The sequence below is a fragment of the Toxorhynchites rutilus genome, chromosome 2 (assembly GCF_029784135.1).
Source record: "Toxorhynchites rutilus septentrionalis strain SRP chromosome 2, ASM2978413v1, whole genome shotgun sequence".
Lineage (NCBI taxonomy): Eukaryota > Metazoa > Arthropoda > Insecta > Diptera > Culicidae > Toxorhynchites > Toxorhynchites rutilus.
The window spans coordinates 281,946,565-281,970,154 of record NC_073745.1 but is presented as its reverse complement, the minus strand read 5'-3'; the positions used below and the strand labels follow the sequence as shown (position 1 = coordinate 281,970,154).

Below are 23,590 nucleotides of genomic sequence, written 5' to 3'. Positions count from 1 at the left end.
TGCTTTCTTCCGTACTGTTTTAATATACCGCTCCCCTAACCAACTTAGTGACGAAACGGCCTCACCTAGTACCATAGACCCGTCTTGGCTGCCAGTTTATATCAGGGGTTAGACATCAATTGAATATAGGCTACCCAAAATCAAAATCAATATGGCGTCATTTGTTTCCCAACATATCATTTGCGAGGATTGGAATCGTTGAAATCACAGAGACAGTAAAAATAAAGAAAATGCGTTGCTTTATTTCTTACTGCATGAGCGATTTTCATATTTCGGTTTCACATGGAGGTGTTCACATTTAACATGAAGTTTAAAGTTAGCAACTATTCGACTATATAACCGGACCGAGTTTTAAACAACAGTAATTGGCAGAACCAAAATGTCAGTGAATCGCAGCAATATTGGGTACACTGGCAATATGAGGGATTTGACGTTTTAGTCATACCATTTTCTGTACCAGGTGAAACAATCATATGAAATGCATTTTCAGCCATATTGGAATTACCGTCGGTATTGTTTACAAACAGCATCAGAACGCTGCCGGCAGCTCTCTGCAAACTGCTCCGACGCTTATTCGGACGATGCCAACTATGTTCGGCTTTCGCGAATTTATGTGAAAAAGAAGGGATGATTTTGTAGAATTTCATTCTCATCCAGTTCATCCACTACTCTCGCATGTGAAAATGCAAAAATGGCGTATCCTAGCAATAATAAAACAAACAACCCCCGCTCCACAAACCGTAATCCCCTTCTTATTAAAGTGATGGTGTTGCTTCTCCTATTATACATTTATACAAGCGCCTTGGTTTATACCGAGGTGGAATATATAGTGCACCCAGACAAATCCTTGGTAGAAAACTACCCTCTGGTCATTTGCATGTAAATAACACAAATTTTAACACAAATATGTTGGACATGAACTCGGAGAGGCGCAACCGCTTTGATCAGTTCTTAAGAAACTTGTCGTTTGAGTGTATTGGATCAGAGCCCACTCACTTTCACAGAACAGGTTCTTCACAAATAGATCTCATGGTAACAAATAATCACAATACGATTTTAAAATTCAACCAAGTAAGTGTTCCTTTCATGTCTAACCATGATGTGCTCTTCGCTTCGCTTGATATAGGCTGTTGCTGTAATGAAAATTCAATCAGTTTTCGTGATTATGCTGCTATAGATCCTGCACATGTTATAACATTATATAATGTAATCGATTGGCATAGCTTTTATCAAATGAGTAATCCTGATTCAATCGTAGACTTTCTTACTTCAAATGTAAAGAACATGCATGATACGTGCGTCCCGATAAAATGTTATCGCAAATTAAAGAGATACAAACCATGGTCCAATCCCGAAATATCCAAAGAGATTATCATTCGTGATCTTGCATTTGAAAAATGGAAGCAAAGTCAACCTGAGGCTGACCATGCAATGTACAAGACTCAAAGAAACAAAGTGACTAAAATTATAGTAATTGCCAAAGAAAGTTTCATCAATAGTAGGTTTACGAATAACATGTCTTCAAAAGATTTATGGAAAGAATTTGATAAAATAGGTCTAAGAAAAAAGCCTTCTGATTTGTCTTCAGATTTTACTGCGGACCAAATCAATGAATATTTCAGTAGTAACTTTACTCTAAGTAATTCAGTAAGCAATCTTGATAGCACCGATAACAGAATTCCTTTTTTTCAGTTCAATGACGTTGAAGAATATCACATTGTTAAAGCGATTTTGGAAATTAAATCAAACGCAGTTGGATTAGATGGCATTCCCATAAAATTTGTCAAAATAATTTTGTCATTAATTATTGAACCACTCAAATATTCATTCAATCAAATTTTCGTAACAAGCATCTATCCAAAACAGTGGAAGACTTCCAAAATTATTCCAATTAGGAAAAAGAAAACATCCTCGTCACTTGAAAATCTTAGACCAATAAGCATCTTAAGTGCTTTATCAAAGGCATTTGAGTGAGTGGCCAAAGAGCAAATCAGTTGTTTTATATCCAGAAATAATCTACTCTCTCCCAATCAATCTGCAACTGCAATGTTAAGTGTTTGTGATGATATTGATCTAGTTCTTGACAAGGGAGGCAACATAGTCATGATTCTTTTGGATTTTTCGAAAGCATTCGACACCATAAGCCATGCTAATTTATGTAAAAAACATGAAAACCAGTTCAGATTCTGTCCAAAAGCTGTTCAGTTAGTTCGTTCCTATTTGTCTAGTAGATTTCAATCTGTTTTCTGTAATGATCGTTTTTCTTCTATGCTACCAATAAGTTCTGGTGTTCCGCAAGGATCTGTTTTAGGCCCATTACTTTTTTCCTTGTACATCAATGATCTGCCTTCGAAATTGAGTAACTGTGTGGTTCATCTTTTCGCTGATGATGTCCAAATGTATTTCAACTGCACGAATATGCAACAGAAACACGTTGAATTGCTCATCAATACTTGTTTGGTTAATGTCGCCGATTGGGCAAATGATAATTCGTTGATACTAAATGCACAGAAAACGCAAGCAATATTCGTTTCTCGAAGCAGAAATGTTTTCAGTGAACTTAACATCTCGCTTCAGAATAGTACAATTTTATTCTCAAATGAAGTCGTGAGCCTAGGAGTGACAATTCAGAGTAATTTTGAATGGGATGCCTTTGTATTAAAACAATGTGGAAAAATCTACGCGTCTTTGAGAACTCTTAGATGGGAAGCAAGTTCTCTTGGTTCTCGGACTAAACAGATGCTTTTCAAAACTCTAATCTACCCGCATTTTTTATTCCCTGATTTTGTACTAATGCAAGCCTCAGCAAACGTCATAAACGACTTAGGGTTGCATTAAATTGTTGCATACGTTTTGTTTAATTTTTTTTTCTTTCAATTTAAATCGGTTCGCAAGCGTGACTCATTTTAATAGGTTCAAGATTAGATAAATTTTTGAAAATGCGATCTGTTATCCTGTTACATAAATTAGTATCTAGTCGAACTCCTCCATACCTGTATACAAAACTGATGCCTATGAGAAGCCATCGAGGTACAAAATTTTTAATCCCCCGTTACAGTACATCGCATTATGGAAGCTCATTATTTGTAAGAGGTGTTAGTATATGGAATGAGTTACCGTTACCGTAGTATATGGAATGAGTTACCGTCAACAGTGAGATTTAAAAGAGCGTGTGTAGAATATTTCAATCAAAATTAGATATAGTTTTTATTCTTCCAAAAGTATATTTTTGTGAATATGGAATTTTATATAATATGAAATGTAACGGATCACTTAGTCTTACCAGCGCACTTGAACACAAAAGACGTATGTCTTAAGTTTTTGGAGATCAATAAAATAATAATAATAACATCCCTTAGTATGTTTTATTCGATAACATAAGTAAACTTGAATGTTGTCATATCTGTAGACTGTGGCGAGAAAAGTGCGCATAAACCATTTTATTGTTGTCATAAGGCAAAACAGGTGGCATATGGTTGTGGTTCTGCCAAAACGAACGAAGCACCAATTTTCTCAAAATTGAGTTACTTACACCAGTAGAAACTGATAATCTATCGACAATAAATTAACACAAAAATTCTGTGTAGCAGGTTGTAAAAAACGAAATTCGCATTCAACCAAAGCGAACTATAAACCAACAACATGGCATCGGAGAATAGTGATCGTTTCCCCCAAAAACATTTTTTCGTATCTATCCGAATCTTTATCAGACTTTTCTGGGAACGTTTGAATTTGGTAAGTGAGACGGCCAAAGGACTGCCCTGAGGTGTAAAACCGTGTTAAGAGAGCTGTTCCTCATTTTTCAAAATTATGTTTAGCCATAACGAGCCAAGTGTGATGCATTTTTAATTCAATTTATTTTCATTTATTAGGATATTATATATTCAAAAACAGCAAAAGTAACTCAATATATAAACTATTTATGAAATCAGTCAAGAGCCGTTACAAAATACTAATGTGTTGAATAATGATATTGTGTTAATACTGGAAATAAAACAAGAAAATACTTACACGAACGCACGTATAAACGTCTTACACGGTTTCCAAGAAATAGTGTTTCGCGGAATGAATTTTCGTTTCCTTCCACTGTAGTTTGGTCGAAGGTGATGTGAATGTTTTGGGTGTTCATTTTCAATGAGACAGTTTGCGAATAAATCTGTCAATAAGACAGATTGCTAACGAATCCAATGTTGGTTTCATGAACTTAAAATCGGTTCATTCGCGATAAACTGCGAAACATTGATGATTGGTTATGAGGTTGCCTCAATGTCTTGCAGTAAAATGATTATGAGATTTGGTTATTTTGTTACCCTGATTTGTGAATTCCGATCATATTTATACATCTGGTAAACATGATATGCAATTCAATTAGTGACGACATATTTTTTTTGGTTACAATCACACCCGACTTCATTATGGAAACATGTCAAAATATTTGTATCATCTCGTGAAAATACCAAACATATCGAAAATCTCGAAATTAGATTTATTATCTCATGATTTTTATTTTTCAAATCAAAAATTTATCGTGACAATTTTCATATTCACATGCATGTTTTAAACTGATGTTATATATAGTAATATTGTGTCTTTTCGCATTTATTTCATAAAACAAGAAAATCGTTCGTGTTCCAAGGGCATCCAAACTGGATAGAAATTGTACTGTTCCATACTAAGCAGGAGCTGTCTAAATACCACATGGACAGAAAAAGCACGATTTCAGATTTCTCCATCACTCTGTAGACAAGCATGAACATTGGCTATACCCCTCCCCTTGTTGTCCACGTAAACATTCTTCCATATCTATTCCGTATACAAATAATATTTTTTAATTCATGATTTTTTTTAATTAATTTTCACTACATATGCTTTAGGATTTTTTCATTTTTCTTCAGTTTCTTCTTAATTCCATTTATGGTGTACTGATTACACCATAATGATTTTATGTTATAATGAAGAATTTCAGTGAAAATATCGGAAATTGTTTCTATACATTAGTATAATAAGAGTCAGGAATACGATTTTTTTTAAAAAATTGACACGATGTGATATTATTCGAATTTTAACATTTCTGGTTTCGTGTCTTCATATCTGATAGAGATTATACTTTCGAGATTCGGTCCCAAATAATAGTAACGAACTTGAGAGTCGCCATTAGACGTCGGCACAAAATAATTGATGAAATCGCAATGAAAGACGATGTCGCTCGAAGTACCGTTCAAAGAATCCGTCTATGAGCAGCATTTTGTTCTTACAGAGCAAACAAACAAGACGTTGATGAAGAATCTAGTGACCAAAACTCGCGCTCAGATGTTGTATGCCCAGTTTCTGATGAAGGATGATGAAGGAAAGAAGGATTGGGATATCCTACTATGGTCTGAAGGTTATTCAATGGTACTGTGACTGTTGCCACTGGGAGCACTGTTTGGGAAACGAGCGAAAAAGCTCAGCATGGAAAGCTCGAGAACCGAGAACTGTCAGCGGTACACAAACAGAAAACAAAGCGAAGGTGTATAGCAGAATAGCGGAGAAATTATTAGATTATTTGGAAAGTATAGTAGAATAGTTAGTAGAGATTGAAATTGATTTGATTAGATAGGGATTATTGAGTGACTGGCACAGTAAGTACATATAAATAAGATTTGGAAGCTGACAATAATGAATTGTAATTTGAATAGGATTGTCAGCCGAAGCATTGCCGTCACGTATTTGAATTCAAAGATAGAAGACCGAAAAATGTAAGATGAAAATGCATATTGTTATTACATGAAATAAATATTTGAAAATTGCAGTTTAAAGCTGCTTCGCAACCACAAAAAGAGTTTTAACTCGCACTGCGATCAGCTCGGAAAATCGGCCATTGTTCTCGCTAACAAATCTTTAAAATTTTTCGATGGCGGCCAATGCAGAAAATACGTCCCGACCACTAGAAGATGCGGAAAGAGGAAACTGCGCGAATTGTTCCTTGTCGGATTCATTCGACAATTTCGTGCAATGTGACCAATGCGATGCATGGTGGCACATGCAGTGCGCGGGAGTCGATGCTTCGATTGCAAACCAGAGTTTTGTGTGCAAAAATTGCACCCCGCACAGCGTTTCATCTCACAGTTCTTCGAACCGTATTTCAGCCAGGGTGGCTCTCAAATTGAAGCTATTGGAGGAGCAAAATGCAATCGAGCTACGAGAGATTGAGATTCGGAAGGAGTTTTTGCGGCAAAAATATGCATTGATAGAGCAACAGATAGATGACATGTGTGACAATACGAGCCAACGCAGCAAGGTTAGTCGGAGGTCCAGTCGTAAACGAGTAGAGCAGTGGATTCAGGATGCCGACCAAGTAGAAGGCGCCGATGTTCGAGAGAAACCCGAGCGGGGAGCAGCCTCACTGGAGCAGCCGAAAGACACACGCATTTCGAGAACGACTGATGGGAAACCACCATACCCTGAAGGCCAACCACGTCGGACATTGCTCGAATCACAGCTACAACACGAATTTGTCGAGAGGAATCAGCAGAGCTACAGCGGCGCGATTCCTAAGGCGCATCCGAAAACACATCAGACAACAGCAGATCAGGTCTGGCCTCTGGAGCCTATTGTAGGTAACCCCTCCTTACTTACCCCTCCTGTACCGCATCAAGGTAAGCCGCTCCATGACAACAATAAAATGGATTCCGCTCATCCGAATTTTGATACTGGTCTACAAGAGTTATACAAACAATTCGGGACACTTGGCCTTGCTCAAACATCAACGAGTAAAGTGCCTTACAGTGGGACAGTTCCTGTTACATACGGACTCCCAACTATTTCTGGTGTGAATCCCGGCCTTTTTCCTACTGGGAACCACCAGCAACATTGCATTCCCCCCCTTGGAACAGTTCCTATCGTTCCGACAACTTATAATGCAAATCCCGCAAGTGATATGAACGGAAGACATCCGTTTGGGAATGCCCAAAGCGAATATGTTCCAACACCCTCACAATTAGCTGCCAGACAAGTCATGCCACGTGATTTGCCTACGTTTTCGGGCAACCCTGTCGATTGGCCTATATTTATAAGCAGCTTCATTAACACAACTCAAGTTTGTGGATATAGTAGTGCCGAGAACCTCTCCCGTATACAAAGATGTTTGAAAGGAGCCGCGTATGAAGCGGTAAAAAGCCGTTTATTATTACCTGAAACAGTTCCCCAGGTGCTAAATACACTTCAACTACTTTATGGACGGCCAGAATTACTGATCAACGCCCTTTTGGACAAAGTTCGTTCGGTTCCCGCCCCGAAATCAGATAAACTAGAAACACTCATCGATTTCGGGATGGCAGTCCAGAGTCTATGTGATCACTTGGAAGCAGCGGGTCAACGGGATCACCTTTCCAATCCATCGTTGCTTATGGAGTTGGTGACCAAATTGCCAGCACACATCAAAATGGAGTGGGCGAGTTTCTCATTGCGATATCAAGTTGTAAACCTGAAGACCTTTGGAGAATTCATGACAGGTATAGTGTCATCCGTTAGTAGAGTCACCTTGTACTCCGGGAGCTACGGCGCAAATTCTATGGTGGAGAAACCCAGATCGAGTCAGAGAGGAACAATCAATGCACACGTCGATGAAAAGGAAATAAATCGAGAACCAATAAAGCTGTGCTGCATCTGCAAGAGGGGTGATCATCGTGTATATGATTGCGGACTATTCAAGTCATTTTCAGTGGATGGACGTTGGAAGAGTGTACAGCGTAATGCTCTGTGTCGAAGCTGCCTGAATGCACATGGGAGAAGAAGCTGCCGCACGGCGAGTCGTTGTGGAATTGGTGGCTGCGAGTTTCGCCATCATAAACTTCTACATTCGGATCGATCGAGTCATCCCGAGAATGAGCCATCGCTCAGAGCTACTGTGTCCGGAAATTACTCCCACGGTTCCTTCGAACAATCCTTGTTGTTTCGCATAGTTCCGGTCAAACTGTACGGTTCTCGTTCCAGTATCACTACCTTCGCATTCCTCGATGAAGGATCGTCGATCACTCTAATTGAAGAGAAATTAGTGAATGAACTCGGCGTTAAAGGCAGGAGAGCACCGCTCTGTCTCTCATGGACAGGAGACGTGACACGAATGGAATCGGAATCAAAGAAAGTGGAGTTGAAGATATCCGGTTTGAACAATGAGAGGAAGTTGCAGTTGGAAGATGCACGTACAGTAAAGAAGTTGGCCTTACATGGTCAGAGTCTATGTTTTGATGATCTCGCGGCTAGGTATGGTTACCTTCGCGGATTACCAGTGGCCAGCTATGAGAACGCAAGTCCACGACTGCTGATCGGCATCGACAACTTGAGTCTGACCGTTCCGTTAAAAATGAGAGAAGGAAAAATACATGAACCTGTTGCAGTAAAAACCAGGCTAGGATGGTGTGTCTACGGTGGCAAAGGTTCTAAGCATACCCGTTGTTCATTGAACTACCATGCCTGTGATTGTGCCTGTGATCGGCAACTACACGATGAAGTGAAGGAATACTTCGCACTGGAAGATGTCGGTACGAAGGTAATCGGAGACTTGGAGTCTGCTGAAGACAGACGAGCTCGGAACTTAATGGAACAAACCACCCGGCGAGTCAATGGGAGGTTCCAGACGGGCCTGCTATGGAGATACGATGTAATTGAGTTTCCGGACAGTTTTAATATGGCGTTACGTCGGCTTGAATGTCTTGAACGAAGAATGGCACGGGATCCGCTGCTGAAAGAAAATCTTCAGAAGCAGCTGGTGGAGTACCAAGAGAAAGGCTATGCGCATCGGGCTTGTCGAGCCGATTTAGCACGATCAGACACGAAACGAGTATGGTACCTGCCGCTTGGAGCGGTGAGAAATCCCAAGAAACCTGAGAAAATACGACTTATATGGGATGCTGCAGCAACTGTGAACGGAGTGTCACTCAACTCAATGCTTCTCAAAGGGCCTGATCAGCTAACGTCTTTGCCCGCCGTTCTATCGCGATTCCGACAATTTTCAGTTGGAGTTTCAGCAGATATAAAAGAGATGTTCCATCAGATAATCATATGTGAAGCCGATAGACATTCTCAACGATTCCTATGGCGTACGGATCCCACGTGTGCGCCAGAGATATATTTAATGAATGTAGCTACGTTTGGAGCAACTTGTTCCCCAGCATCCGCTCAGTATATTAAAAATACAAATGCGAAGGAGTTCGTCGATCGCTTTCCACGGGCAGTACAAGGTATCCTCCATAATCATTACGTCGACGACTTCCTGGACAGTTTCGAGAATGAAGAAACCGCGGCGCAAGTATCGGCGGAAGTTAGAATGATTCATAGTCAAGCTGGATTTCAATTACGGAACTGGCAGTCAAATAGTAAAAATGTTCTAGCACGTCTCGGAGAACCTGCTTCATCAGGGAGTAAAACGCTGAGCACTGACAAAACGAAGAATCACGAACGAGTACTGGGCATGCTTTGGCTGACAGAAGATGATGAACTTGGGTATTCCACTCATATGTTAGACGAGATCGAGAAATTAATCATGGAAGGTGAACGTCCAACCAAACGACAGATGTTGAAATGTCTGATGGGCTTCTTCGATCCACTGGGGTTGCTGAGTATGCTATTGGTCCATGGCAAAGTGTTACTCCAAGACGTATGGCGGGCGGGCACTCAATGGGACCAGAAAGTAGACGGCGACATTTTTGAGCGTTGGAATAGATGGATCTGTCGTTTGCAGAGTGTCGCTGATTTTCGTGTCCCACGATGTTATTTTCTGGGAGCTACGACTCAGTGTTATAATCAGCTCCAACTACACATATTTGTGGATGCAAGTGAGGTTGCCTATTCTGCACTGGCATATTTTCGGATTATAAACGATCATGGAGTTCCTCAATGTACTTTAGTAGCTGCGAAGACGAAGGTGGCACCTCTGAAGCAGCTATCGATACCACGTCTTGAATTGCAGGCGGCGGTTCTAGGTACTCGGTTGATGCTTTTCGTAATGGAAAGCCATACAGTCGCTGTAACAAGGAAATATCTATGGAGTGACTCCGCAACAGTACTGGCATGGATACGATCAGATCATCGCAGGTATAAACAATTTGTGGCCTGCAGAATAGGAGAGATTCTGACCGCATCTAACGTTGACGAATGGAAATGGGTGCCTTCAAAACAGAATCCAGCGGATCAGGCAACAAAATGGGGGAAAAGTACTGGTCTAGATTCTGAGAGTGTTTGGTTCCGTGGGCCTGAATTCTTGAGACAATCAGAAACCAACTGGCCGCAGTTTGAAATCGGGCCAGCAGTTACGGAGGAAGAACTACGTCCTTGCCATCTTCATCGAACCATGAAGACGTGGGAACCAGTGATCGACTGCCATCGTTTTTCGAAGTGGGAGCGGTTGTTGAGAAGTACGGCATACGTTTGGCGCTTCATTGCCAACCGAAAGCGAGAGCAGAAGAAATGCGGTATCCTATCCAGTGAAGAGCTTCAGAAAGCAGAAATAACCTTGCTAAGAATGGCGCAGTGGCAGGTGTTTCCTGATGAAATAGCTCTATTGGAAGATGGTCATCAAAGTCAGAAACGGTGAGACGGTAATAGTAGTATATTCCACCTTACACCTTTTTTAGACGAAGCAGGCGTCTTACGAATGGACGGTCGAATTGGAGCGGCAATCCATGCTCCCGAAGAAATGAAGTTTCCGGTAATTTTGCCAAGGAACCACCGAATCACTTTGCTACTTGTGAACGAATTCCATCGAAGATTCCGACACGCAAACGCAGAAACCGTAGTGAGCGAACTTCGTCAACGTTTCTATATACCACAAATAAGGTCAGTCGTGAGGAAGGAAACAAAAAATTGCCAGTGGTGTAAAATAAGGAATGCCACCCCAAGGATGCCTCGAATGGCTCCTCTACCATCCGCTAGATTGGCTTCATGTGTTCGACCGTTTACCTACACAGGGTTAGATTTCTTTGGACCATTAATGGTGAAGGTCGGCCGAAGTAGCGTCAAGAGATGGATTGCGTTATTCACCTGTCTCACCGTTCGTGCAGTGCACGTTGAAGTTGCCCACAGCCTTTCTACAGATTCGTGTGTGAAGTGCGTTCGACGATTCCTGTGTCGGCGGGGATTCCCCGCAGAAATTTACAGTGACAATGGGACGAACTTCCAAGGAGCGGAACGAATATTAAAAGAACAACTCCGAGCAGTGCACGAAGGATTAGCAGCCACATTTACCAGTACAACAACCAAGTGGATATTCATTCCACCCGCTGCGCCTCATATGGGTGGGGCATGGGAGAGAATGGTGAGATCCGTCAAAACCGCCATGATAACTGCTTATAATAATGATAGAAAACTCGACGAGGAATCGTTGCAAACATTCGTGATTGAAGCTGAGTCCATAGTAAACAGTCGACCGTTAACATACTTGCCGTTAGATTCCGGAGAGAGTGAAGCTCTGACTCCGAATCATTTGCTCTTGGGAAGCTCGACTGGTGTACGTCAACCTTCGATACTGCCGACAGATTCTGCAGCTGCCATTAGGAACACATGGAACCAGATTCAACATCAACTGGATATTTTTTGGAGAAGGTGGATTCGGGAGTATCTTCCCACATTGACCAAGCGAACTAAATGGTTCGGAGATACTAGACCATTGGCCGTAGGAGATCTAGTTCTTGTGGTGGATGAGGCAAAAAGGAATAGCTGGGAACGTGGGCGTGTGTTGGAGATTGTAACAGCTAGCGATGGAAGGGTACGACAGGCTACAATCCAAACATTGAGAGGGCTCTTGAGAAGACCAGTGTCCAAGCTTGCGGTTCTAGATGTTGCATGAGGTAAAACTGCACCAGTGAGCAGTGTTACGGGGGGGAGGATGTTGCCACTGGGAGCACTGTTTGGGAAACGAGCGAAAAAGCTCAGCATGGAAAGCTCGAGAACCGAGAACTGTCAGCGGTACACAAACAGAAAACAAAGCGAAGGTGTATAGCAGAATAGCGGAGAAATTATTAGATTATTTGGAAAGTATAGTAGAATAGTTAGTAGAGATTGAAATTGATTTGATTAGATAGGGATTATTGAGTGACTGGCACAGTAAGTACATATAAATAAGATTTGGAAGCTGACAATAATGAATTGTAATTTGAATAGGATTGTCAGCCGAAGCATTGCCGTCACGTATTTGAATTCAAAGATAGAAGACCGAAAAATGTAAGATGAAAATGCATATTGTTATTACATGAAATAAATATTTGAAAATTGCAGTTTAAAGCTGCTTCGCAACCACAAAAAGAGTTTTAACTCGCACTGCGATCAGCTCGGAAAATCGGCCATTGTTCTCGCTAACAGTGACAATGGGGTGAATTTAATTGACAATAATCCAGATCTTTCCAATTCCAGCCCAAAATTCCACCCAATAGAAAAATATTAGGTAATCATAAAGTGGAACACTAAGAAGACTGGTAAAATGTTTAGGGGCATTGTGTAAATGACCAGATACATGGATAAACTTGCAAAACAGATTGATAATACAGGCGTACAATGTTTGACTGTGGATATCACAAGGAAAGTACGCAGTTATATCAGAAATGAAGATAGATAATTTTAATAATATTTTTATATTAAAGTGTACTTTAAGCACGGATTCTAAGGGTGCTCATACACTGTTTGACCAAAGGAAAATATTTTACTCTTTTTGACAGATAAAATTTGCCAACGTGTACTGATCAAATATATTCTACACAAAACACGACAAGCAAATATTCAGTTATTGGGTGCATAAAATATTTTTTCGGTCTGTTCTTTGAAACTATCGGTACATGGTTAGGTTACCTTAAGGAGGTATTCTAATGTAGAGACACGAATTTCCGAGTTCCATAAAAATAAAACAAAGTATATTGTTACCATCCCTATTTGTTCATCTATCTTTTGACAATAAAACGAAAATTGAATGGAGAAAAAATAATAACTAGAATAGTTAAAAGCTGATGAAGTGAGAGGGTTCAAAAAAAAGTTGCCAAACAGAATTTCAATCTCCTGGGCAGATAGTGATCAAGGTGTGTATATATGAATGTATACTATATATATATATATATATATATATATATATATATATATATATATATATATATATATATATATATATATATATATATATATATATATATATATAGGCACCTTGGTTCTGACTTCGTTAAAGGCGAAAACAACGTTGCCGCGCCCCTCGTTAAACGAACCGTTTGTTTTCTTTCTCTAATTAAAAACTGTCAAGGCAAACGTTTGCAATTGTTTGTATACTTCTGGTAGAGCTTCGTGGTTTTCTAAAACTAATTCACTGGTTACGGTTCTTTTCTCTTGAAATTTAGGAAAGAAACCACTTCCCCGATTACCATGGCTGACGTTCGTGACATTCTTGACCTGGAGCGCCCAGTGACACCTGAACTAACGAAAGAATCATTGTTGTCGAAAAACAAAAAGATCTATGAAAAGTAAGTTTTTCTGCTGCATTGCAAAATGATTTTTTTTAACATTGCATTATAATCACAGGAAATTGGCTGTCAAACGCCCAGAGGGCATGCACCGTGAAGTATTCGCACTACTCTACAATGATAACAAAGATGCCCCTCCATTACTTCCGACGGATACCGGCTCCGGCTACAAACAAACCAAAGCTCGACTTGGCATGAAAAAAGTGCGCCGTTGGGAGTGGGCTCCGTTCGAGAATCCCGCACGTAACGACCGGGCTGTCTTTCACCACTGGAAGAGGATTGCCGATGAAACGAAGGAATATCCGTTTGCGAAATTCAACAAGCAGCTTGACATCCCTAGCTATAACATGAACGAATACAACACCCACTTGAAGACGAATCCTACCAAGTGGAGCAAGCCTCAAACCGATCATTTGTTTGATTTAGCCAAAAGGTTCGACGTGCGGTTTATCATTATGGCCGATCGGTGGGATCGTGCCAATTACGGTAGCAAATCTGTGGAGGATCTTAAGGAGCGTTACTATGAAGTGGTTGGGATTCTTAGCAAAGTGCGCGGAACACCGGAAAAGAAAGTGTACATGTTTGACGCAGAGCATGAGCGCAGAAGAAAAGAACAACTTAAAAAACTTTTCGACAGAACACCTAAACAGATCGAGGAGGAGCAAACTTTACTGAATGAACTGAAGAAAATCGAAGCCCGCAAAAAGGAACGCGAGCGCAAGACACAAGATTTGCAGAAATTGATCTCGCAAGCTGACCAACAGCAAACAGATCAGCAACAGCAACATGCTACCAGTGCTCATAAGAAGCACGACAAGAAGCTTACCAAGAAGAAGATTCAGCAACAACCTCGTCCTTCTAAGGTTGACTCAGTGGTTAACGCCGTCGAGAGTGCCGGCATTAAGTTCACTGATTTGCGTGGGACGGGAGTTTCCCTGCGGTCGCAAAAAATGAAGCTTCCTGCCAACGTCGGGCAGAAGAAGGCAAAAGCTTTGGAACAGGCTCTGCAGGAGTTCAAAGTTGATCCGAATCCACCACCGATAGAGGACATTTGCATTGCTTTTAATGAGTTGCGCTCCGATATGGTTCTGCTGTGTGAGCTGAAGACTGCGCTTGCCACATGTAACTTCGAGTTGGAAAGCCTGAAACATCAATATGAAGTACTTTGTCCGGGAAAGACACTTAATATCCCCGCGGCGTTGATAAGCCCTCCCACTGAGGATTCATCTGGGGCAGCTGAAGCGGGAGACGTATCTGCGTTAATTTAAGAAAGCAATGTAAGTCTTCATAAAAGTTTTCCATACTTAGGTGTAGATTTCATGCATATGTTTGACGGAGGCATCGAACGTAAAATAGAATAGAAGTGATTAATACATAAGCGCAAATCAGTAGACTTTGTTTAATGTCCGAAAATAATTGAACATATGGAATGAACTTCCAGTATTGCATCTCTTATGGCGGGTTTACATTAGGGAGATCTATAGCTATAGATGGATTTATTCAGCCGAAAATAGATGTAAACGGATGAGAATATATATGATATACTTCTTCGAGGTATATATGTGTAGAATATATAGAATAAAGTCAGGCATATGTAAACGCTGGTGAATTTCTTACTGGCGAGAAATCACTAAAGTTGGATGCAATTCTACTTCAGGTGAATAAATTCACCGAAAATATGAATATATTCATTATACAAGTTCGCGCTAGTGTAAACGGTTGATGCGATTTCTATAAATCTCATCATATTTCTTTACATGAATATATCACTAGTCTAAACTCACCCTTAGACAACCGAGACATCCCTTTCTCCACCCAAACGATTTTCGATAAACTTCCTAACATCCTGTATATGATGCTAGAGGAAATAATGATTTTGTAATGGAAATACAGTTGCGAATGTTGACCTACGCAAATTCAGTTACATGTGAAACGGAACGGATATCTGATAATTTTAATGTTTGGGAATGGTATGATTGTTAGTTCAAAATCTCTATATACAGTGGAACCTCGATTATCCGCGAGCAGATGATCCGCGGTGCGGTTTATCCGCGAAAGCGAGTTCCATAGTAATGCTATGGATTTTCCCGGAATTTATCAGTGAGTGGTAGGATTTTGCTTTTTTGTTTTGGTCATGGCTTTCGAATTATTTGACTTCTGGTGTACACGAGTTTATAGATGGATAGTTTAATGATTCCTGTATTGATAAAACATAGTTATCACGATGAAATATCTTTGTTTTTGTGTTTGCGTCTCTTTTCAGTCGTTTATTGTGTTATCAGCGATTTTCGTGATCCGCGGTGACCTAGCTAGACTATTCCGCGGATAATCGGGGTTCTACTGTATATAAAAATCACGTGTCACGATGTTCGTGGTCGAACTCCTCCGAAACGGCTCGACAGATTTCAATGAAATTATGCACAAAAGATTTGTTAGGCATGATAATAGGTCGTAAACTATATATGATACAGCTAGAATACCGATTATCGTATATTTAGTACCGATTAGTGTGGCCCTATGTAGAAAAAACATTTTTTCTGAATATTTTTTTTTAAATTTGACTTCAAAACATACATAAAACCACAAATTTTCCCTATCTAACACCCATTCCCTATTTTTCCATCGTGATTCAAATATTTTTTATAAACAATATCTGATTAAACATTTATACGTCGTTCGTTTTTCAAACAAAACTTGTTATATGAAAAATGGCGCTACGTTTGCTTCATCGAACTTTCATCCACATATGCCAAAGAAACCTCAATAACGCTAAATCCTGACGCATCACCGGCGAGTAGGAAGCCTTATATAATGAGCACAATAAATTATATAAATTTATCAAATCACACATGTTCGGATTACACATCAACAACTGGAGAGCATGCGAATAGATCTAATGCACATGCTATTGAAGACGTTGCTGGCTTCATGGAAAACGTCCATCGTCTTCTTCAATGGCATTAACGTTCGTCGTTCCGTCTCAACGTAATATTACTTGCGTCATTTTTGTTGAAGTTTCTGTGGGAACTTGAGTGTTCGAAGTTCTTTAAATGAAAATATCAATAGTGGGTGGGACAAAGATCACCGGGTCAGCTAGTTTCTAATAAATAAAACATTAAAACCGCCTCATGGTAACAATTCCAATCTACATTTGGCAACGCGTAAAAACTAACGTGCAACGCAAGAATCGGATTTTGTACAACGAATTACTGACGGAGAGAATCTTAAAATCTGTTGCGCTGTCGAAGTAATAATCGTGTCTGTCATCGTCGCAACGAAAGAGAGAAGGGTTGGGCGAATTGGAAACGACCCTTAACCCTTTCATTACGGCAGTGTGCTCCGCCGAAGTGCTACCCCTGTACGGAGCACTGCGCCGAAAAGTATGCACATCGCGCTATATATTTTTTTTTTTCATTAAAGACGCTTTACCACTACTATGGCATTCGTGTCGCAGGACATCGCGCTAGTGTGATCGAGCAGTATGAGCAGTATGAATTTCATGTCGTCTGAAGACGACGCTCGTACACACAGCTCATCGCGCGGATGTCGTCTATAGACGACGCTCGTAACGAAAGGGTTAATAGAAACTTCCCACCAAAGTTGAATGAGGTCGAGAGCTTTAAGAGTCCCCGCACACTGCAGACTTTTTTTTCAGTCGATAGTTTGATCTAGTTGGGTTGCTAGTGCGCACACCGAGCCAACCAAACAGTCGGGTTGGTCAAGAGTGTGCACACTAGCCAACTGTCGGCCGAATATTCTCGAAAGACTGTTTTAATTTGTATTTGACAACGGAGAAGAGAACGGTGAAGGAAAATCAAAAAGCGATTAGACAGCATCGGGTGCATAACACGGCACGTATGTCGGATGCCAAAATTGAGAGCGAATTGAACTATCAGCCGATAAACAATCGTCGTGTGTGCGTGGATCGATGCTAGCCAGTACTGATTAAACGGACGACCGATAGTTGACCGACCGAATAGTTTGAATGCAATCGGGAAGCCTATCAAACTTATCTATTGGCCGGTATTGAATCGGTGTAGTGTGCGCATATGCATATCGCTCCATACTGATTAAGTCGTCCAACCAATCTGTAGGCCGACAAAAGTCTACAGTCTGCGGGGGCTCTAATTGTTTTAAGAAATTTAAAAAGATGAGCAATTGGAACAAAAGAGAAATAGTTAAGGAAAGATAGAAAGTCAAGACAGAGACCCCGGATCGCGAAAATGCGAAAATTTGGAGGAAAACGGACGCAGTTGTTAAGCGTGGTGAGATATCGAGCTGCATATAAGAATTTGACTTCCAGTATGCCCACCAGGATTTTCAGGTTATTGTAATTGCGGGAAGGTTTTTGATACAAGCATGATCGAAATTGTGCTCCCTTGGCCGAGTGGTTAGCGTCATAACTAACATGCCGGGTGTTCGGGTTCGATTCCCGTTCTGGTCGGGGGAATTTTTCGTCAAAGAAATTTCCTCCGTGCAAGTCGGTGATCACGCGTATTCTAGAGCTTGCCACTCAGAATGCATTCAAGGCGTGTTATTCGGCATAGAAATCTCAACTAAGTACTAATAAAAAATGACGCAAGTAATACTACGTTGAGACGGCGAAGTTCCTCTAGGAACGTTAGTGCCATTGAAGAAGAAGAAGAAGAAGATGATCGAAATGGACTGTGCAAAAATTCAATGGCACTACGTTGCCAGAAGAATATTTTGCCGACTCAACGAAGGTGTTAATTGTCTCATTTTTATTAGTACTTAGTTGAGATTTTCGTCGGGCGGCCGGAAACAGACTTCCATTCAACGTTCTCGTATTTCTCGAGAAGGAAGATGTTGTAATCGGCCATATCAGGCGGACACAAAGCGTCCCACGATATCCAATTCTTTCGCTCTACGGCGAAGTAGTCAGTACGAATAAAGTATCGAGTATAATTACTCAACTGTTTTCGTCATGGCTGCTGAAAATCATCTGATAAGGCCGTCAAAGTATTTTTGGAGAAAGGGTTAATAAATTTGTTCCTCTGAATTATCCTTTGTAATAGTAGTACATATTAGGAGTAGTGGGAGCAAAATGGTCATGGGGGGCAAAGTGGTCACCTGCTTGTTTGGTAGTATAGCTATTGACTATAGATGCCGTATTGATAGTCACCTTATGTTTGAAGAATTTAATGTGTTTTGAGCCAACCTGTACTTCAGTAGAGCTGTCGCATGTCAAAATATAAATAAAAACAGAAATTGCTCTCTCGATAGCTATTAGGCCGGAGTTTTGTGCGCATGGTATCTGATATATTGGACAAATCATCAGTTTGGACGACTGTTTATATGCTCTAGAAGAGGTGAACACATATTTTGTGTAATCTCAGTGATTAATTAGCATAGAAATTACTCTGATGCTTGGGGGCAAAGTGGTCATAGGTGAATAACGGCGATGTTCTGTTCACTAAAGCTGATATACCGCATCACATTCTGCTATTGAAGAGGATCCTTTTGTGGCTTGGACCCTGGATAAATATGCCACTCCAACTAGACTAAGTCTCATTATGCAAAACGTTATGTGTTTTTACTACGTTTTAATATGCATGAGAAAATTTAAATTGAGACTCTAGGTGAATGGACTAAACTTTTTTCTTACTATGAAAAATATGATTTGAACAAATTTGGACGAAAAAACGCATAAATCTATCCCATTTAGCTTGATATGTGCGAGTGACCACTTTACCTCCAAGCAAAAAAAAGTTCGATTGTTCACCTTTTTTTTTATAATGATGGAAAGTGTACTATTTAGAATTTTTATATTAAATGCCGTTTGCTATCTCGAACAACAATGAGTTGAACTATAATATTCTTCGAGAAACGGGGATTGAAGCGCTGGTAATGGGCATATTCCTTAGGGTGACCACTATGCCCCCACTTCCCCTACTGATGTGGACCGTAATTGCAACGAGTGTTCCAGAATCTCCCGGATTGTGAACAGTTTCCCTTGGAATCTACCGAAAAGCACTGGTACGATGTTGTGATAAACGCGTTGGATGAATTGTTTCAAAGCTGTTGTATGCTTATACATCTGCAACTAATGGAGGCGAGACGCAACTAGTGATCCCCGATAATCGTTCGATTAATCGATTAATCGAATACTTCCTAGAGAAATCGATTATTAGTCGAACGAATATTGCGCAACCAATAATCGAAACGAACGAATAATTTACGTCGATTAATCGATCCAAACCCAGAGAGAAAAAAACCTACGACTGCCGCGGTTTTATCCTGAAAAACAATCATTATTTTTTACGCTCACCTAAACTCGTAAACGAAGCTCAACGCCATCAACGTTTCGTTTACGAGTTAGGGGAGCGTAAAAAATAAGAATTGATTTTCAGACGGAATGAACACTTTTTTGATTCCAGATGGCTCTCTAGCAAATGAGAAATATTAGTCTAACTAATTATTCCTCTTAGTGTAACGATTAATCGATTATTTGGGGCGATTAATCGTATCGAATAACAAACTGCTGAAAAGTATTCGATTAGCTGATGAACGATTAATTTCAAAAATCGGGGATCACTAGACGCAGCATTGCGATGGCACGCTTCATTGGTAATCTGATCCAGGGAAACATCGACTGCACTTCGCTGTTAAGGTGAAGGTGGAAGCTACGTGTAAAAATGGGGTAATCGTGTTTGTGAGAGAAGAGCAAAGCACACGTAAATAGATCAATTCACTCATCAGACTGTGTGGCGCTTCACTGACACGAGTCTTAGAATACATTTGAAAAAATAACAATTCAATACTAAAGTAAAATGTATGAACGATGTGTTCCGATGATCAATTGCAAATATAAATATATACAGAAGGTGTATCTGCATATGAAGTAAAATTCTGATTATACGCGAGCGTAACATGAGCAAATTTATAACACATGTGAATTGGGGCTCTTTTGGTATTAACAAGTTCTTCCGCATAGTAACTCGATGTTGATAATTCCTTAATGATTTCCCTCGTTGATCGTATTGACTTCACATATTCACGTTGGAGAGCCTTAACCCTTCTCTTCGTTGGCCGAGGCATTTTGATTGAATGTAATACTTTTCCGTTTACTGTTTTTGAAAGCATAGGCAGCCGTGGCAGTGTTCCGAGCTCTGCAATACAATTTTCTCACCCAATGTTAAAGTTGCTAAAACATTATAGACCCATTAAATGATAAAATAATAATTGTATTGATTTCAACACAATTTTATTCTATTGATTTTCATGGCATGAAACGTTATGACTCAGGATAACATTTTATTCAATGGGTTTTATAGCTGTTTCGATGATGTTGTCTGGCATCAGTGTCGAAAAAATAACGATGCTTTCACCAATACAAACAAAACCGTCGCCGAAAATTGAAAAATGAAAATTGAACTTTCAAAGCACAAGCTCGAGTTTTCCGACGTTTTTCACTATACAGTGCGACAGCAGATGAAAATTTAATATCTTGTGAGTAATCGATTATGTTACTTGATGGGAAGTGTGCGGAAACGATCATTTTCTTCACACTGTTTCGCAAAATTATTGATTTTCGGGCGAGGGGTGAGAGAGGGAGATGAAAGAAATGAGCGCCATTGTGGCAGCCATTTGTGGGTAGCTTCCACCTTCACCTTAAGTAACCTTTATATAAACACACGTCGTCGTAATTTACGCTCACAGACTTTCATGTATATCAGTTACTCACGAACCAACTACGGACTTAAGGGGGTAGTACACTATGGAAAAAAAGAATAAAAATTCGGCGATCGACACAGGAAAAGAGTTCCGTAAAATCAATCCATGAATAAACGTGTAATACCCTTTGAACATAATTGTGTTATTGCTACAAAGTGCTTGCGTTTCCTCTTCGAACACCGTTCATCCTTCGTCCTCATAGAGGAATGAGGGATTTGTACATGGTACCCTTCGTACAGGGTCGGAGTTTTTTGGACGTGGCCGGCGTCGTTACTGACTATTTAAAGTTCGAATCACCGAAACTTGCACAATGAGAATGGTTTGTTACGCTCAAGCGTCTTTCAGTGTGTTGTTTTTCGCTGGTTCAGTTCAATCGAGTGTACAGCCTGCCCAAGCTTAAGCTCAATTGTGATACAAAAACTATCGAACTTAAAAAGAACCAAGACCGCGATAAGTTTCTCGAGTTGATCTGTGATTTCCGTAAAAAGTCTGCAGTATTTGCAGGCATTGTTTGGCTGTCAGCAAATTCATGATGAAATGGCAAATCAAACTGAACACAAAATAATTCACAGTTAAAAAAATTATATTTCCATGTGAAACCCCCATAGCGAACTTTTGTTCTGCACGTCTTCGAGTGACTTCTTTTTGTTCAATCCAATCAACATCCAATTAATATGTTATTAAGCACTGGCAGAACTGTGCTGCAGACAGAGTTGCCAACTATAATTTAAAAAAATCAGGAAGAATAAAAATAAAACGACATCGAATTATTCCACATACTCAGCATTTACTCATACCGGTGGGGTAAGTCACTCCACCATCTTTATGCGATTGATCATGAAGTCGGTAAATCATGTTGTTAACATTACCAACATTGCAGATTACCTTTACAAAAATACACAAACCTGCTATATATATCATATCCCATAACTTTTTCCAGACATCATTCTTTGTGTGGACACCGACTGGACAACATCGTTGCTGGACGGGCTGGACGGCGAGGGATCGAGTGGTAGCGCTGGAGTAAAGTAGAGTAGAGTTTTCAAAGGGCCTTTCTCAAGGCTAGAGACGAATGAACTGCAAAAGTTTAAAGTCTCTATAATACAATACCTTCCTTCCTTCCTTCCAGACATTTCACTAAATTTTTCCAAACATTTTATTCGATAACAACGGAAACTACCGACGGAGACGTTTTGACTATTATCGCAAATGTAAATACTAACGCTACAAACAGAGCATCCTGGTGATTACGTCTAGATATGCGAACAAATGTTCATTGAAACGATTGATAGTCCGCAGAAATACACGCAAGCTTTTTCCAAACGGAAAAAAATGTTTTAATCCGCAAAATCTTCTAAGCCCTCATTTTGCCGATAATATCCTTCAACTGGACAGATTATTTAATTGGAAATTTGCATGGTTACGCTTGGTAGCAAAACAAATTGCGTTTTCCCAACACTAATGGTGTTGGTGATTACGTCTCCTATGCAAACATGGGCAGTGGAGGAATACGATCCCCATCATATTGGATAATTCTGGCCTTAAACTCACCTCAGAAGTGTTCAGGTGCCATGTAGGCACTCCACTGAAAGCTGAGATTTAGGTACTCCAACAGTTTCTTAAGCCAACTACCAATTGATATGTTGGCATTTTCCGCGCAGGGCCCGTAAGATAGGGGATTACATCTGGGAGAGTAGAAACTCGCAATACAATTTTTTTTCCAATCCAACCAGACACAGTGTATTATTTCTTCGAAGCAAAAACCGATACGTGTTCTAGTTGCGTTGATGAAGTGAATCGCAAATGAAGATGCATTCAATCAAATGTTTTTGATGTAACCCATCTAATGCTAATGAACGGTGGTTTAAAAAAAGAGCATCGCTGCTAGGAACACATCTCCAGAGATATGGCCCATGCATCAAAGAATGTGTTGATTGTCTTAATTTTCGCAAAACCTCAATAAAAGGAAACGAAGGAGTGGAAGCTGAATCGAAACCCGCACATACAAAAATAAAATCGTGCTTTGAATACATTCGACAAAAAAAAAATAGAGGTACAGAGTTTAAAGTCGAAATTTTTAAGTATTTTTTCGGAATAACATGAAAAATCAACGCATGAATATAGGATATACATAATTTGAAGCTTGAATTTTCAACACAAACGCATGAAAAATAAAGTTAATATTCGTTTATTTCCAGAGTACGCATAGCATTTTGTACTTCTGGCACAATTTGCGATGGAGTGCTTCTATAATTTACTCAAAACTTCCTTTGATTGGCTAAAAAGAATGGTTAAAAGTATCATTATATTCACAGGGGTTTTGAGGATATACTAGGCTCAAAATGTTGTGCTAACATTGAAATACTTGCAATATTTGCAAAACTACAGACGACTATTTTTATTCATTACATTCACATACA

The 23,590-nt window shown here is 40.0% G+C and overlaps 2 protein-coding genes and 1 long non-coding RNA gene across 4 annotated transcripts; all 3 read left to right on the top strand.

Moving 5' to 3' along the window:
- The first annotated feature begins 5,414 nt into the window (after positions 1-5,414).
- LOC129771415 (uncharacterized) lies at positions 5,415-5,826 on the top strand. The gene is made up of 3 exons (XR_008742366.1): positions 5,415-5,621; positions 5,679-5,738; positions 5,793-5,826. It is a non-coding gene; the product is annotated as an uncharacterized LOC129771415 (long non-coding RNA).
- A 1,475-nt stretch (positions 5,827-7,301) lies between these two features.
- Positions 7,302-12,317, top strand: LOC129770864 (uncharacterized). 2 transcript variants are annotated; one of them, XR_008742221.1, is made up of 4 exons: positions 7,302-10,559; positions 10,614-12,081; positions 12,139-12,198; positions 12,253-12,317. XR_008742221.1 is itself a non-coding variant. In XM_055774006.1 (2 exons), the coding sequence occupies exons 1-2, from the start codon at positions 7,313-7,315 to the stop codon at positions 11,822-11,824; spliced, it is 4,458 nt and encodes a 1,485-aa protein (XP_055629981.1). In that variant the 5' UTR covers positions 7,302-7,312; the 3' UTR covers positions 11,825-12,221. The 2 variants fall into 2 exon arrangements, 1 of the variants encoding a protein (XP_055629981.1); XM_055774006.1 differs by lacking the exon at positions 12,253-12,317 and having other exon boundaries at positions 10,614-12,221.
- Positions 12,318-13,254: 937 nt separating this feature from the next.
- On the top strand, positions 13,255-15,001 carry LOC129768081 (DNA methyltransferase 1-associated protein 1). The gene is made up of 3 exons (XM_055769495.1): positions 13,255-13,289; positions 13,353-13,475; positions 13,534-15,001. Exons 2-3 carry the CDS (start codon positions 13,378-13,380, stop codon positions 14,741-14,743), a joined length of 1,308 nt encoding a protein of 435 aa, XP_055625470.1. The 5' UTR covers positions 13,255-13,289; positions 13,353-13,377; the 3' UTR covers positions 14,744-15,001.
- Positions 15,002-23,590: the final 8,589 nt, after the last annotated feature.

Coding starts and splice junctions, on each gene's coding strand:
- LOC129770864 (XM_055774006.1), top strand. CDS start 7,313: ATGGCAGTCCAGAGTCTATGTGATCACTTGGAAGCAGCGGGTCAACGG. Junction 10,560..10,613: donor ATTGGAAGATGGTCATCAAA/GTCAGAAACGGT, acceptor CACCTTTTTTAG/ACGAAGCAGGCGTCTTACGA.
- LOC129768081 (XM_055769495.1), top strand. CDS start 13,378: ATGGCTGACGTTCGTGACATTCTTGACCTGGAGCGCCCAGTGACACCT. Junction 13,476..13,533: donor AACAAAAAGATCTATGAAAA/GTAAGTTTTTCT, acceptor TTATAATCACAG/GAAATTGGCTGTCAAACGCC.